The sequence below is a fragment of the Mercenaria mercenaria genome, chromosome 4 (genome assembly GCF_021730395.1).
Source record: "Mercenaria mercenaria strain notata chromosome 4, MADL_Memer_1, whole genome shotgun sequence".
NCBI classification, from domain to species: domain Eukaryota; kingdom Metazoa; phylum Mollusca; class Bivalvia; order Venerida; family Veneridae; genus Mercenaria; species Mercenaria mercenaria.
In genome coordinates this window covers 34,220,600-34,238,524 of record NC_069364.1, presented here as the reverse complement: position 1 = coordinate 34,238,524, position 17,925 = coordinate 34,220,600, and the positions used below count along the sequence as shown (strand labels likewise).

The 17,925-nt window shown below is 38.6% G+C and overlaps 1 protein-coding gene across 1 annotated transcript in view; it reads right to left on the bottom strand.

Annotated features, from left to right (window-relative positions):
* Nucleotides 1–2,509: 2,509 nt before the first annotated feature.
* Nucleotides 2,510–17,925, bottom strand: part of LOC123551430 (galanin receptor type 2-like) — a 61,679-nt gene continuing 46,263 nt past the window's right edge. Inside the window, exon 3 of the mRNA XM_045340363.2 lies at nt 2,510–3,391. Within this exon, the coding sequence (XP_045196298.1) occupies nt 2,817–3,391 (575 nt within the window). The 3' untranslated portion in view covers nt 2,510–2,816. The remainder of the gene's footprint in view (nt 3,392–17,925) is intronic.

Here is a 17,925-nt window from a genome sequence, read left to right as displayed (position 1 = left end):
AATCTCTTATCAGCTTTTCAAAAAAACGCCCCCCGTATACGACTCAATGCAGATAATATAAATGGGTTTTGCTTTATGAAAGCCATTTTACACTTTTTAAATCTCTTATCAGCTTTTCAAAAAACGCGCCCGTATAGACTCAACGCAGCTAATATAAAAATCGCATTACAAGCATGTTTTAATATCGGGCTTCTGTGACTTTTGTGTTTGCCCCTCTCTACCCATCGTTGAAATTTATTGTGTGATCTACATTTGAGGGGGTCCCCACTGCCGATCCGGTTCACTGGTTGGGGCCCAGGGTGCGGTATAAATCTGGAGAACATTTAAGATTTACAGAGTAATGTTACTATACGCTGCGTTTGAAAAAATATATTGATACTGGCTGTTCCATTTCTTTCAGCTTTCACAGATGAGGGCATGACTTTGGAGTAACAAATTAATATTCACAGTGCAACTGTTACTGTAGGTTGCGTATGAAAGGCATATTACACTTGTTAATCTCTGACTTTGGAGTAACAAATTAATATTCACAGTGCAACTGTTACTGTAGGTTGCGTATGAAAGGCATATTACACTTGTTAATCTCTTATCAGCTTTTCACAAAACGCATCCGTATACGACTCAACGCAGCTAATATAGAAATCGCATTACAAGCATGTCAAAGGCCGGTTGTGCTGCTGCTCAACATTCAGTTTTGGGGAATGGTGCATGTCAAAGGCCGGTTGTGGTGCTGCTCAACATTCAGATTTGGAGAATGGTGCATGTCAAAGGCCGGTTGTGGTGCTGCTCAACATTCAGTTTTGGAGAATGGTGCACGTCAAAGGCCGGTTGTTGTGCTGCTCAACATTCAGTTTTGGAGAATGGCGCACGTCAAAGGCCGGTTGTGGTGCTGCTCAACATTCAGTTTTGGAGAATGGCGCACGTCAAAGGCCGGTTGTGGTGCTGCTCAACATTCAGTTTTGGAGAATGGCGCACGTCAAAGGCCGGTTGTGGTGCTGCTCAACATTCAGTTTTGGATAATGGCGCACGTCAAAGGCCCGTTGTGCTGCTGCGCAACATTCAGTTTTGGAGAATGGCGCATGTCAAAGGCCGGTTGTGCTGCTCCTCAACATTCAGTTTTGGATAATGGTGCATGTCAAAGGTCGGTTGTGGTGCTGCTTAACATTCAGTTTTGGAGAATGGTGTATGTCGAAGGTCGGTTGTGGTACTTTTGGAGAATTGTGCATGTCAAAGGCCGGTTGTGCTGCTGCTCAACATTCAGTTTTGGAGAATGGTGTATGCTGCTCAACATTCAGTTTTGAAGAATGGTGCATGTCAAAGGCCGGTTGTGCTGCTGCTGAACATTCAGTTTTGGAGAACGGTGTATGTCAAAGGCCGGTTGTGGTGCTGCTCAACATTCAGTGTCGGAGAATGGTGCATGTCAAAGACCGGTTGTGCTACTGCTCAACATTCAGGTTTGGCGAATGGTGCATGTCAAAGGCCGGTTGTGCTGCTGCTCAACATTCAGTTTTGGAGAATGGTGCATGTCAAAGGCTGGTTGTGGTGCTGCTCAACATTCAGTTTTGGCGAATAGTGCATGTCAAAGGCCGGTTGTGGTGCTGCTCAACATTAGGTTTTGGAGAATGGTGCATGTCAAAGGTCGGTTGTGGTACTTTTGGAGAATGGTGCATGTCAAAGGTTGAATGTGGTAATGCTGTCAAATTGACATGAAACCTGTCTTTTGCATAAATTTCACAATAAGGCCTTTTTTAGCGCTAAGTTTATACTGGTATGTGAACGTATTATGCCTTAGCTACATCTTGTATTCAAGTGCTGCGCAACATTCAGTTTTGGGGAATGGTGTATGTCGAAGGTCAGTTGTGGTACTTTTGGAGAATGGTGCATGTCAAAGGCCGGTTGTGGTGCTGCTCAACATTCAGTTTTGGAGAATGGTGCATGTCAAAGGCCGGTTGTGCTGCTGCTCAACATTCAGTTTTGGAGAATGGTGCATGTCAAAGGCCGTTGTGGTGCTGCTCACATCAGTTTGAGAAGGTGATGTCAAGCCGGTTGTGCTGCTGCTCAACATTCAGTTTTGGAGAATGGTGCATGTCAAAGGCCGGTTGTGGTGCTGCTCAACATTCAGTTTTGGCGAATGGTGCATGTCAAAGGCCGGTTGTGCTGCTGCTCAACATTTGGTTTTGGAGAATGGTGCATGTCAAAGGTCGGTTGTGGTACTTTTGGAGAATGGTGCATGTCAAAGGTCGAATGTGGTGATGCTGTCAAATTGACATGAAACCTTTCTTTTGCATGAATTTCACAATAAGGCCTTTTTAGCGCTAAGCTTATTCTGGTATGTGAACGTATTATGCCGTAGCTACATCTCGTATTCAAGTTTTTTTGTGTGCAGAACTTAGACAATTTATTAATATTTACCCTGTTATTCTAGGTTTATACATTCTTGCCAAAGTCTGTGTCACATTATCAATCTTATCTCTGCTCTGGAAACCACTAGGAAAAGTAATGAGAAATATTTCGAATATTGTACTTTAATTACGGCTGATTATAGTTTCAACTCCGAACCATTTACAATCAAACTAGTCAAAGAGGCAAAGACACTAACAGGGAACGTACGTAATTATTCTCAATAGGTTTTGACTTTTTTGCTTATATAATCATTATATTTTAGTTAAAGCTCGGTACACGCAATACGTTTTCATAACATATGCCAAAACAATATATCTCACTTGAAAGTTGTTCCATGATGTTTATATACTGGCAAAGAAAACGGTTAGAACAGTATTTCTTTCCGCCCAATCAATCATCCGTCAGTTCTCACGCTATCTTGTCGTTGAAGTTCTACTGCTAGGTCTTAGTATACTCATAAAATCTTTCCTAAATCCGGAGCCTATTAGACAGTAAAGTAAGAAATTCACTCCATTATTCACGAACATCAGCACGTGGAACGGTATTCTATAAAATTGCACGTGTTCTGCTTCTACTATATAGTCCGCTTTTGATGAAGACAAAATCACGTTTAGAACTGAAAGCGGTGAATTACATACAATGTATGCTATAGTAAGTATGACAATTCTTCTTGTGACAGTCTTCAACATTTTCTTACTTTTAGCACTGGTTTGATTCTGCCCACGTGCGTGCAGAGAAGCGCTGCGTTTCTGTGCGAGACAGACAACCTTTGCTAAGATAGACACATTGCATATCAGCATTACCACAAATGGAAGCAAGAAAAATATGCACAAATCGATGTAGAACCAGGCATGGAGATTTTGACGGTAGATGGTGTCGGATAAAGGACTGCATTCTTTCCATGTGGATGTAGGTGTATACACATCGACCACATCGACACTTGTCAGTATAGGGAGATAGAGCAAACATAAAAGGAAAGATACCACTCCTGAAAAAAAAAGAAAGAAAATAAACATATGCTTCTTTTTAATATTTCATTATTGTGTTTTAAACGAGGGCCATGTATAAAGATGGTTCCCATTAAATTATAAATTATTAGCTTATTTGTCCAATATTTTGCAAAAGTATGAAATATTGTTACAAATAATTATTCTTGCATAAAAACTACTTTTTCATCGGATCCGCCCATGTATTAACGGGAGAAAAATCGTATACAAACAAGGCAATTCACGTGCTGTTAATACCCGATTTTTATTTTTGAAATGCTTCTATGTAAAAGTGTAATGAAATATTTTATCATTTTAAAGAGAGGTAATTAATAAAAAATGAAATGCATGACACTTTTATGGTACTAAAACCTTGTTTTTAAATTACACAACAGGAAAATGTTTATTTTACTGTTGGTCAATGCAGAGCAACAATCTAATGTATACTTGGAGCTATCCTTAGCAACGGATGTAAAATTTCGCGCATGCGCACTTTACGTAGGGCAAAAAGACGTGGCCCGGCACAATATAAACTACGTTAAAGTTCAATCTATTCGATCAGTTTGAGCCTGTATTATAATGCATTACCACTGCAGGACAAAGGAAAAGATATGTAAATCTTTGCACATCCACAAATGAGATACTTCGACTAATGCGCGTTATAACTGATAATTAGGGATTCATAATGAACAAATAATAAACTACATTTCAGCAATATTGATCTATCATCTTGACAAATTTAGGTTAAAGAAAAATGAGAAATTGATATCTTCTGTTTCTCATTTTTCAGGTTTTTTCTCATTTTAGCATTTTAACATGATCTGACAGAACTTACAGCCTGTCGCAATTACCTTACTTGATAATATCATTAGAAGTCGAACTGAAAAAATAAAAGTTTAATTCTAGTTTATACATAATTTATTTTAGGTCGATTGTGAAGGAAGTTCTACAACTTATATTAATCACTCTCGACACCTCATTCCTGATGGAATCCATCGCCACGAGGGTATGTTAGTTGAAAAGTATGTATTTTAAAAATTCAAAAGCTAAAGATTTTCGACGGGGTTACAGATTTATTCCAACTGATGTACACCCCTACCACCAATCCACCCCCATACGCACACCAATAAACTCCTCCACAGTCCCCCATGCTTAATTTAACAAAGACGGACAAGACCCCTCCTTTGATTTTGTATCAAATTATACCCAAATGGGGATCAATTCATTCCGTATTCAAATAGATGATTTTCATCTTAAATTGTTATTTTTTTTTCTATTCATTCTTTAAATTTTAAAGTTTTTATTTCACAATATCAAAGTGGTGAGGATGGTGACCGCATCGGTCAAATTTAACAGAGAGGGGCCGGGTAGCAGCGAGGGGTGTTTTACACTCACATTCTTTATCTGTTGTTAGTCTATTTTCTGCGAAATTCAAGTTTATTATAATTATTCTGTTAATTGAATATCAGTTAAGTTGGTCTGCAGTTCGCAGTTCGCGTCGAATTGCGAACTGCAAACTGGTCTGCAGTTCGCAGTTCGCGATTCGAATTGCGAACTGCAAACTGGTCTGCAGTTGGCGATTCGAATTGCGAACTGTAAACTGGTCTGCACTTTACGATTCAAATGTCAACATGCAGTCTCATCTACACTGTCCTGCGCATTGCAGACAAGAATGCATTTCACGATTGGTCTGCAGTTCGCGTTTCGAATTGCGAACTGCAAACTGGTCTGCAGTTTGCGATTCGTGTTGCGAACTGCAAACTAGTCTGCAGTTTACGATTCAAATTTCAACGTGCAGTCTGATCAACACTGTCCTGCGCATTGCAGACAATAATGCATTTCACAGTTGGTCTGCAGTTCGCGTTTCGAATTGCGAACTGCAAACTGGTCTGCAGTTGGCGATTCAAATTCGAACTGCAAACTGGTCTGCAGTTCGCGATTCGAATTGCAAACTGTAAACTGGTCTGCGCTTTACGATTCAAATGTCAACGTGCAGTCTGATCAACACTGTCCTGCGCATTGCAGACAAGAATGCATTTCGTGGTTGGTCTGCAGTTCGCGTTCGAATTGCGAACTGCAAACTGGTCTGCAGTTCGCGATTCAAATTCGAACTGCAAACTGGTCTGCAGTTCGCGATTCGAATTGCAAACTCTAAACTGGTCTGCGCTTTACGATTCAAATGTCAATGTGCAGTCTGATCAACACTGTCCTGCGCATTGCAGACAAGAATGCATTTCACAGTTGGTCTGCAGTTCGCGTTTCGAATTGCGAACTGCAAACTGGTCTGCAATTCGCGATTCGAATTTGAACTGAAAACTGGTCTGCAGTTTGAGATTCATATTGCGAACTGTAAACTGGGCTGCAGTTTACAATTCAAATTTCAAAGTGCAGTCTGATCAGCACTGTCCAGCGCATTGCGGACAAGAAAACTGCGAACTGCAAACTGGTCCACAGTTCGCGTTCCGAATTGCAAACTGCAATCTTGTCTGCTGATTACTATAAAAATTTCAAAGTGCAGTCTGATCAGCACTTTCTTGCGCATTGCAGACAAGGATTCATTTCACAGCTGGTCTATAGTTCGCAGGTTGTGTTTCCAATTGCGAACTGCAAACTGGTCTGCAGTTCGCGATTTGAATTTGAACTGCAAACTGGTCTGCAATTTGGGATTCGTATGGCAAACTGTAAACTGGGCTACAATTTACAATTCAAATTTCAAAGTGCAGTCTGATCAGCTAACTAATACAGATGGATAACTCTAGCTACCCTAAACGGTGTTATTTTATGCTAAAATCTTTAGATAACGTAGGTAGAATCACCCAAAGAAGTATAAAACACATTATTTTTATAACTCTTTAAATCACCTGGGCTACTCAGGTCAAACACTTGTTATTTTTGTATGGTTTGGGTTATGTTTGGGTTTCACATGATGTTGGAAATATTGACTACTTCGTTAGTATTTTTCATCAAAGACTCATAGATTGTCATAAACAAAACTGGAAAGAGTCTATCGAAGAATCAAGTAGATGTCACCATTATAAACATTTTAAAACTTTATTAAATTCAGAACATTACCTTACAATAAATTTGCCATTTAAATACAGACTAGCAATGTCAAAATTTCGTTGTTCAAGCCATAAGCTGCATGTTGAAACTGGTAGACACAACAATACACCTTTTGAATCTCGTACCTTCGTATCAGCCAATTTTCTTATAATAGAAGTAACACTAGTATTGTTGAATGTGAATATCATGCTTTTTTTCAATGTGAGAAATTTAGTGAGATCCGTAATCAGTATCTTCTTAATTGGTATTCACCTGACAGAAGTAAACAACGTTTTTATAACATACTTAGCTCTGATAATGAAAAGGTGTTATATCTAAAAGCATTGTATCTTGAGAAACTCTTAAATAATGTTTGACCTGTTAAATATGATATTCAGCAGCCTATGTTTACTAGTCGACTGTGTGCTGAACCTATGAATATGTATTTTAACTTATCCGATTGTATATGTATACATTTTATGGGATCACAACTGTTTATATATTTACTTACTATATATTATGTAGTGTATTTTGGGCCGGAGGCCTTTGTTACATTTCATAAACTTTTGACTTGACTTGACTTGACTTGACTGTCCAGCGCATTGCGGACAAGAATGCATTTCATAATTAGTCTGCAGTTCGCATTTCGCGTTTCCAACTGCGAACTGCAAACTGGTCCGCAGTTCGCGTTCCGGATTGCAAACTGCAATCTTGTCGGCTGATTACAACAAAAATTTCAAAGTGCAGTCTGATCAGCACTTTCTTGCGCATTTTACAGTTGGTCTATAGTTCGCAGTTTGTGTTTCGAATTGCGAACTGCAAACTGGTCTGCAGTTCGCGTTTCGAATTGCGAACTGCAAACTGGTCTGCAGTTGGCAGTTCGCGATTCGAATTGCGAACTGCAAACTGGTTGATCTATAGTTCGCTGGTCTGCAGTTCGGGATTCGTATTGCAAACTGTAAACTGGGCTACAATTTACGATTCAAATTTCAAAGTGCAGTCTGATCAGCACTGTCCAGCGCATTGCGGACAAGAATGCTTTTTATAATTAGTCTGCAGTTCGCATTTCCAACTGCGAACTGCAAACTGGTCCGCAGTTCGCGTTCCGAATTGCAAACTGCAATCTTGTCGGCTGATTACAATAAAAATTTCAAAGTGCAGTCTGATCAGCACTTTCTTGCGCATTGCAGACAAGAATGCATTTCACAGTTGGTCTATAGTTCGCAGTTTGTGTTTCAAATTGCGAACTGCAAACTGGTCTGCAGTTCGCGTTTCGAATTGCGAACTGCAAACTCGTCTGCAGTTCGCAGTTCGTGATTCGAATTGCGAACTGCAAACTGGTCTGCGGTTCAAGATTCAAAATAAAAATATATTTGAACGTTACTCTTATACTTTTAAGTAATAGGTCAGTATTTGCTAAATATAAAATTTTGAGCCGTGCCATGAGAAAATCAACATAGTGGGTTTTCTGACCAGCATGGATCCAGACCATCTTGCGCATCCGCTCAGTCTGGTCAGGATCCATGCTGTTCGCTAATGGTTTTCTCTAATTGCAGTAGCTTAAAAAGTGAACAGCATGGATCCTGACCAGACTTCGCGATGCGCAAGCTGGTCTGGATCCATGCTGGTCGCAAACCCACTATGTTGATTTTCTCATGGCACGGCTCATTAATGTTAATGGTCTGCACTTCCTCCCTCTTCAGTAGAACTGCAAAGTGCCGGCAAGTCTGCGACTCCTAGTTTTCGATTCGAACTACGAACTGCAAACTGGTCTGCAGTTCTCAGTTCGCAATTCGTAGTTCATAATTCGAATTGCGAACTGCAAACTGGTCTGCAGTTCGCAGTTCACGATTCGAATTGCGAACTGCAAACTGGTCTGCAGTTCAAGATTCAAAATGAAAATGAATTTGAAGGTTACTCTTATACTTTAAAGTAATAGGCAAGTGTTTGCTAAACATAAATGTGAAAAGTCTGCACTTCCTCCCTCTCCATTAGAACTGCAGACAAGAATGCATTTCACAGTTGGTCTACAGTTCGCAGTTTGCGTTTCGAATTGTGAACTGCAAACTGGTCCGCAGTTCGCAGTTCGCCTTTTGAATTGCGAACTGTAAACTGGCCTGCAGTTCGCAGTTCGCGTTTCGAATTGCGAACGGCAAACTGGTCCGCTGTTCGCAGTTCGCCTTTCGAATTGCGAACTGCAAACTGGCCTGCAGTTCGCAGTTTGCAGTTCGCGATTCGAATTGCGAACTGCAAAATGGTCTGCAGTTCGCGATTAAAATTCGAACTGAAAACTGGTCTGCAGTTCGAGATTCGTATTGAGAACTGTACACTGTGCTGCAGTTTACGATTCAAATTTCAAAGTGCGGTCTGATCAGCACTGTCCAGCAAAATGTAGACAAGAATGCATTTCACAGTTGGACTGCAGTTTGCAGTTCTCAGTTCACGTTTTCAAATGCGATCTGCAAACTGGAAAAGTAAAGAAGAAATGAAAAATCTTGAAATGGAGCTTCTCTATCTTGCAGGATTTTTTCCAATGAATTTAGTAACATTTTTATGGAGGAGCCGACCATATCAATTACCGGTGACGAATATAGATAAGCTTAAATATAAACAATGAAAACATATAGAAGTTATAGCATGTTTTACGGGATGTAACATTTCATGTTCTTTAAACTTAATAGTGACGTGCGCCGCGCATAGCGGGAAAACTAATACTTTTCCCTGGCGGTATCGTCTGCTGTTTAATTGAATTGGATATCCTCGGCAATGAACGTGTTATTATGAATATTAACGGAGATGTCCGAGGCACTTCATCCTTGCCCGTACAGTCTTTGTGAATTCTTGTCATGTAGGTTACATTCTACCAATTCAATTCCTTATTTATTTCATATTAATAACAAAACATTCAGACCTCATTTTCAGCACTTTAGAGCATTTCAATGATATGAAAACCATATATGGTCATTTAGTATAACATGTCTTCTTATCAAAAATAGAAAAATATTGACATGTTATGTTGTATATAAGAAAAATAATCTGTTCTGAGAAACATCACCCTCTAAGAATGCCCCCATGAAAACAGCAGTTTAGCAATTACGCGTAGGTAGACATTTTTCGCAAAGAATAGAACTTCTTCCAGGAAATTTACACTGAAAATGGTCTAGTTCTATTCTCAATACAATAAGCAATAAACATAAGCCAAAAATTTAACTGTCACCTCCTCATGTCACTCATTATACCAGACTTCATCCATAGCATGGAACTACATTTTGGACTACTTCACATGTAACACTGAGTAGTCACTTCCGGTTTGGTGTAATCCATCCTTTTTGACCAATCTTCTTGGTTTGTTTTATGAGTATAAAGGAGAGCTAGAATGAGAGAAAGAAATTCACTGGTGTTCTCTTAGTACCTTTTACTGCCAAATTCCTTCTACGCTCAGAGTAGTTAATGTACTCTTACGAGCAATACAGTAAAATTCATAGAAAACTGAATTAAAATCATTTAGAAGTCTTATGATTACTTCAATTAATTCACCAGTCGGTGTGGCAAGGAATATTTTGAAATATCTTTAATATTGTAGTTTGTATTTCTTTACAGAGCGCGTGAATTTTTTTTTTTTGTGAAAACTTTGTATTATTTTATCTTTATTTTATCAGTTGATATATATTGTGACATGTTTCAATGTAAAGACATTTACACCCATTATAAGGATCGTTTACAGCCAAGTACGGCCTAATGTAACTCTTGAATGGCTTAAAGCCCAACCCGTTTACTGTCATGATGTTATAACATTTTTTCTTATGGAATGTTTTTAACTCAAATACATTTCTATTGTATTTAGGACTTATTAAAAGGTCATAAAACACATGAACTGACATATAAAAAATAAAATAAAAAAATCTTGTGCAGCTTTTGCAGTAGTGCGTTGTTCCTGAAAATAATTCAGCTTTACAGTGTGTGATTTCTATTTCTACAGTACATGTGTGTGTATATCATTTCAATTTTAAACAAATATTATATTGCCCTTTGTAAATATAATCAACGAAAGATTAATTGTAAGATTAATCAAAGAACTGTTTCATTTGACGGAATTTGCCCGGATATTGAAGTAACTAGCCGGAATGTTCAAGTCACTGTCAGCCCACTCAAGAATGCTCATCTCACGTCTGACTATAGCTCACCTGACTTTGGATTATTTCTGACATATAAAATATTCAGATTGTAACCTACAGGTCAATGCAAGCTTGACATATCTGCGTCGAAGCCTGTATTGATTGTCCAGTCAGAGAGAGAGTCTAATTTTGCGATGAACTGCACCTGAGACGGGCTAATTTTGCCATGAACTTTACCTATTTCTAACTTTCTGAAACAGAACAATTTGATAAATAGTAACGAATATTAACGAAAGTGGTCCACACACAAGCAAAGTACACAGTCGTATTTTGACAGTGTTTAAAGCGAAATATACTGGACTTATTGTACAAAATATTCATAGATAGTGTCATATAAAGAAGAAAGTCCGTATAATCTCGTCCCTGGCAAAACCAGCATATTACATACATCAGCTAATAAAATACCAACATTTAACACCATTCTTGCCGCCGCCTTCAGATATGTCCAAAGGTAGCACTGGAATGGCTCATCGACAGACCCGTTTTATTGTCTTGGTATTATAATGAAATATGACATAAGAAATCTGCAAACGGTCAGTACTAGAGCCTGGGTTTTGATCTTGGCTTAGAAACATTACTTTATAAATCTTGTTTGGTTTAATCTAAGTGGGGCTTTGATATGTGCAGGTGTCTAATACTTTTTTATCTATTTGTGCCATTGATAAGTAATTTGAATTAAATTGTCCATAACTAATTGGAACGACGACATTTTTTGTCGCAGTCGCAATTATGCACTCGGCACTAAGACCTGCATGATTGGTCAACATACCTTAAATGGGCGTAAGAAGAGAGTTGTGTTGTTTGTCTGTGCAAAATGTAACCAATCAAAGTGTTTAAATGATCAAATGGGGCTAAAGTGATTGAATATATGTCTCGCAATTTTCTTAGAAAATATATGGACATTAAACAATAAATGTCAAATAATTTAGTTGTCTCCTTTATTTGTTTTAATGTCATTTTTTACTAGTTCCAAATGATCGCTAATCAAAGTTCAATGCATTATTCACAATTTTAATTGTAAACTGCATATACATTATGACAGAGAGAATGTTTAATGTCCAGTGATTAATCCTTTTTTGTACTGTATTAAAAACCGCTAACTTCAGGCCGTCTTTACGTATCTTTAGAGAACATCAATTTTTTCAGAAAAGCTCTGTTACAAATGATAATAACAAGAAAATGGGGGTTGGATATTCCTATTAAAATGCCTGCCAGTTGTGGTCTGCTACCCTTAAAATAGCGCATATTTGCTCTAGTCCGCACAATAAACATTTACTTCCGGTTTCGATCTGCAAAACTTGCCATGTGGGGTGTATGAAAATGTAAACTGTCTCATTCCATGTAGAATGTATTCCAGTAGTGCAAAAGTGTGATTTATTAAAGCACTCGTTCTACACGAATGTGCCCAAATAAAATGGGTAAATTAGGTACCATTTATTATGGACTGATTTCGAATATACCACTAACATTTTTTTTACCAATTTACTGACCCTATTCCGAAAGGACAAAACATATAATGAATATGACTCTGATTAGAGTAATTTGAAATTATTATTATTATACCATGTTTATATATAGCCATTTTTATGATAAGCCCGTTTAAAGGCGTTTTACATAGCACAAACGCAGCCACTCTGGTCGCGAAAGTAATCTGACACCAAACGATCTCACCAGATGAAGAGCGAGATCCCTCAGAGCAGATGGAGAGAAATCGTGTATTTAAATACAGACTCTTTGTGGAAAGACAGACTGGTGCTTTGATATACCTTCTAGTGCATGACACTTTAGAAGCCTTCTTTTAGGAGAAGAACCGGTACAGGTCGCTTAGTCAGACAACCTTACAGTTTACAATTTTGATTCGGATAAAATGACTGCAGCTGAGAGACCATAACCTCTTTTAAGCAAAAACTTACTAAGTACGCAATTCTAGGCCTAAGAGTAATGTTCCAATATACTTTCATTTTAAATATTGAACTGCAGACCAGTTTGCAGTCCGCAATTCGAATCGTGAACTGCGAACTGCAGACCAGTTTGCAGTTCGCTATTCGAATTATGAACTACGAATTGCGAACTGCGAACTGAGAACTGCAGACCAGTTTGCAATTCGCAATTCGAATTATGAACTACGAATTGCGAACTGCAAACTGCGAACTGCAGACCAGTGTGCAGTTCGTAGTTTGAATCGAAAACTAGGAGCCGCAGTCTTGCCGGCACTTTGCAGTTCTAATGAAGAGGGAGGAAATGCAGACCATTAACATTAATGAGCCGTGCCATGAGAAAACCAACATAGTGGGTGTGCGACCAGCATGGATCCAGACCAGCCTGTACATCCGCGCAGTCTGGTCAGGATCCATGCTGGTCGCTTTTAAAGCCTACTGCAATTAGAGAAACCATTAGCGAACAGCATGGATCCTGACCTGATTTCGCGGATGCGCAAGCTGGTCTGGATCCATGCTGGTCGCAAACCCACTATGTTGATTTTTTCATGGCACGGCTCAAAGTTTTATATTTAGCAAACACTGACCTATTACTTTAAAATATAAGAGTAACCTTCAAATTCACTTTCATTTTGAATCTTGAACTGCAGACCAGTTTCAGTTCGAATTCGAATCGCCAACTGCAGACCAGTTTGCAGTTCGCAATTCGAATCGCGAACTGCGAACTGCAGACCAGTTTGCAGTTCGCAATTCGAAACGCGAACTGCGAACTGCAGACCAGTTTGCAGTTCGCAATTCGAAACACAAACTGCGAACTATAGACCAACTGTGAAATGCGCAAGAAAGTGCTGATCAGACTGCACTTTGAAATTTTTATTGTAATCAGCCGACAAGATTGCAGTAACTGCGGACCATTTTGCAGTTCGCAGTTGGAAACGCGAAATGCGAACTGCAGACTAATTATGAAATGCATTCTTGCCCGCAATGCGCTGGACAGTGCTGATCAGACTGCTCTTTGAAATTTGATTCGTAAATTGTAGCCCAGTTTACAGTTCGCAACACGAATCCCAAACTGCAGAGCAGTTTGCAGTTCGAATTCGAATCGCGAACTGCAGACCAGTTTGCAGTTCGCAATTCGAATCATGCGAACTGCGAACTGCAGACCAGTTTGCAGTTCGCAATTCGAAACGCTAACTGCGAACTGCAGACCAGTTTGCAGATCGCAATAAGAAACACAAACTGCGAACTACAGACTAATTATGAAAAGCATTCTTGTCCTCAATGCGCTGGACAGTGCTGATCAGACTGCACTTTGAAATTTGAATCGTAAATTGTAGCCCAGTTTACAGTTCGAAATACGAATCCCGAACTGCAGACCAGTTTGCAGTTCGAATTCGAATCGCGAACTGCAGACCAGTTTGCAGTTCGCAATTCGAATCATGCGAACTGCGAACTGCAGACCAGTTTGCAGTTCGCAATTCGAATCATGCGAACTGCGAACTGCAGACCAGTTTGCAGTTCGCAATTCGAAACGCTAACTGCGAACTGCAGACCAGTTTGCAGATCGCAATAAGAAACACAAACTGCGAACTACAGACTAATTATGAAAAGCATTCTTGTCCGCAATGCGCTGGACAGTGCTGATCAGACTGCACTTTGAAATTTGAATCGTAAATTGTAGCCCAGTTTACAGTTCGAAATACGCATCCCGAACTGCAGACCAGTTTGCAGTTCGCAATTCGGATCGCGAACTGCAGACCAGTTTGCAGTTCGCAATTCAGATCGCGAACTGCGAACTGCAGACTAGTTTGCAGTTCGCAATTCGAAACGCGAACTGCGAACTACAGACCAGTTTGCAGTTCACAATTGGAAACACAAACTGCAAAATATAGACCAACTGTGTAATGCATTCTTGTCTGCAATGCGCAAGAAAGTGCTGATCTGACTGCACTTTGAAATTTTTATTGTAATCAGGAGACAAGATTGCAGTTTGCAATTCGGAACCAAACCGCGGACCAGTTCGCAGTTGGAAACGCGAAATGAAAACTGCAGACTAATTATTAAATGCATTCTGGTCCGCAATGCGCTGGACAGTGCTGATCAGACTGCACTTTGAAATTTGAATCGTAAACTGCAGATTAGTTTGCAGTTCGCAACACGAATCGCGAACTGCAGACCAGTTTGCAGTTCGCAATTCAAAACGCGAACTGCAGACCAACTGTGAAATGCATTTTTGTCTGCAATGCGCAGGACAGTGTTGATCAGACTGCACACTGAAATTTGAATCGTAAACTGCAGACTAGTTTGCAGTTCGCAACACGAATCGCGAACTGCAGACCAGTTTGCAGTTCGCAATTCGAAACGCGAACTGCAGACCAACCATGAAATGCATTCTTGTCTGCAATGCGCAGGACAGTGTAGATCAGACTGCATGCTGACATTTGAATCGTAAAGTGCAGACCAGTTTACAGTTAGCAATTCGAATCGCGAACTGCAGACCAGTTTGCAGTTTGCAATTCGAAACGCGAACTGCGAACTGCGAACTGCAGACCAACTTAACTGATATATAAATTGAAGGTTAATGAATTCCGCGTATATGAAAATGATCCAGAATATAAACATTAGAGATATATTAGGTATTTTCCTGAAGTAAATAAATTCCATTTGTAATTTAAATCCTTGATTTGATTTTAGATTTTTATTTCTATATGAACATCGTTTTAAAAGGAAATGTCCATCAAAGTTCCAAAGGCTATTCCTATAGGTTTCTTTAAGATGTTAGATACCGTGTGATAAGTTTATTTTGTTTAACAAAACAGCTCTTCCACGTGATATATTTAAATGGGTCAACAGCAATTATCACGGCTTTACCCGAAACCGTGTGATTCTCACGCCGCCGAGTAATTATCACAATATACGGGAACCTTTTAAGACAAATTTTAATATGAAATACTTTATTAATTTTCCTTTTTTTTTTAAATGTGTTGCTTTGGTGCTCACATCCGAGTTTCTTCACACCTGAATATTTAAAAAAATTATGCCATTAAATGCTGGAATCATTCTTGAAAAAATTAATACATCGTACTCGTACTTTATATATGTCTTAAACCAGGAAGGTCTAATACGTATCAGTTGTTCCAGCTTAGACTAATAACGTCCGTTTGATTTTAACGGCCACACGACGAACCGCAAAAATGCTAAGTAACCGCCCCTGCCCTGTTTCTTTTAATGAATCAACTCGTTGTTAAACATTTGATTTTAATGCACTACACGGAAAAATCACTTCGAAATTAATTCCACTGGATGATCTGTTGCCACGTAGATAATTGCTCAATACAGAATAATTATTTTTTTTAAATAGAAATAAATATATTTTCATCAAAATGTTATTACATTTTAGTGTACACCCTTACGATGGCCTCAAGCCACGCAGCGGAAAATAAAGTTTTAAAAATAGATGCAGAAGTCATTCTGAATCATTTTTGCATTATATAGGTATATCATTATATACCTACAATTACGCCGCCCGCATAGACATTTATCGTAGTATACTCCTCACTAGCCGCCCCTGGATTTTTTTAAGTTCGTATCAGTTACTAGCCGCCCCTGGATTAATAAAAATTGTATCAGTTCATAATATTCGGTTTAAAAAATAAATGTACGGACAAGTATTAACACTATTCTAAAAAGGTCTGAATCATTTTGTTTATGAAAAAAAAAAAAAAACACTTTCCTTTTTCTTAAAACTATGTTGCTTTGATGCACACACCGAACTGCTACGCACCTGAATATTAAATATCATTCCTGATAATCTTGTACGTGGTTTTTGTATATATGTCTAAAACTAACAACATCCGTATGATTTTAACATACACTGAACGTCATATTTCTCTATCAAAAAGGCGTCAATTATAATCCGCCCCTGGTTTCTATAAAGACCTATTAGCTCATCATAAAACATTTCGTTTTATTGCAGTACACAAACATATTTATAATTGATTTCGAAGATAGATAGATTTCTTTATTTCTTTCAAAAAAGGAGAGCATGCAATGCTATAATTATGTTTCCACGCACATAAATAGTCCGCCTATACAGAATATAATTGTTTCCCTTAAATAAAAATTTTACCAAAATATTTTCATATTTTAGTACGCACGCACGTGTTTTCCCTATCATTGTCCGCCCCTGGATTCCTAATATTCATATCAGTCCAATTCAGATAAAATATTGAAACTATTCTAAAAAGAAAGACTTAATTATATTTATGGGGAAAAAAATCCCATTTTTTTCAAAGTATGTGGGTTTGATGCACAACCCCGAATTGATACGCGCCTGTACACCCAATTATTTTATACCCGTTGATGCAGAAATCATTCCTGAATAATTTTATGTATCATATTGGTATATATATCTAAAGCTAAGACCGCCCGTGCGATTATCACGGCTATACCCGAACCACGCGTGTGATATTCACGCGACACCGGTTTATAGGTTGGTCAGGGCTACGGATATGCGACTATGTATTGTATTTTGTCATTATTTTTTTAGCATGGATCCCCTTCAGTTTAGAACCGTCGCGTTTGTTTATTTTATGTGTAGTATAGGAGAGAGATCTGTTGTATTTTCTGTTTTTAGAACTGATAAGACATTGATCGGGTAGGCAGACGCCGAACATCCATGTTTGTTTTTTTTGTAAAAAAGGATGTTTTTCTAACGGCCTAAACTTTCTTAAAACACAAATTATATCAATATTTTTTGATCAATTGAAAGCTTATGAAACAACCAATTTATTAATTACTTTAATTATTATTTCGAAATAAAATGGATTAATTATGAACGCTTAACTTCTTTAAGTTGCAGTGTTTTTTCTAAAAGTTTTTAACATCACTACGCTATGGTGGCTGATTTCTGCCATTTCGTGTATTCGTGTCGGCGAGGCGAAATGTCGAAGTAACAAAAACACGAAGGTCAAAATGCAAAAAGTTTATCGTATGTTCGCCTTTCGACTTTCAAGGCGAATACACTAAGTAACAAAACACTGAAGGCGAAATAACGAAATTTCAGAGGCGAACACGAACTTTTGTATTAATCACTTTTTGTGTTGGCGGATATTAAAACTTCCAGTTGTCGCCCCTTCTTTTGTCGTGTCTTCGTGTATTCGCCTCGAAAGGCGAAAGGCTAACATACGACAATTGAGCTGTTCTCGACCTTTCGTTACTTCGACCCGCCGACACGAACACGCGACAAATGTTTCATGTAGGTTGCACACAAATTAAATATATAACAAGTTATGAGAAAGTCCGTCTTAAACATTTAATTCTGCTGAGAGAAAAGGATATTATCAGTGTACGTATTACCCAGTAAGGATGTAACTCTTCCTA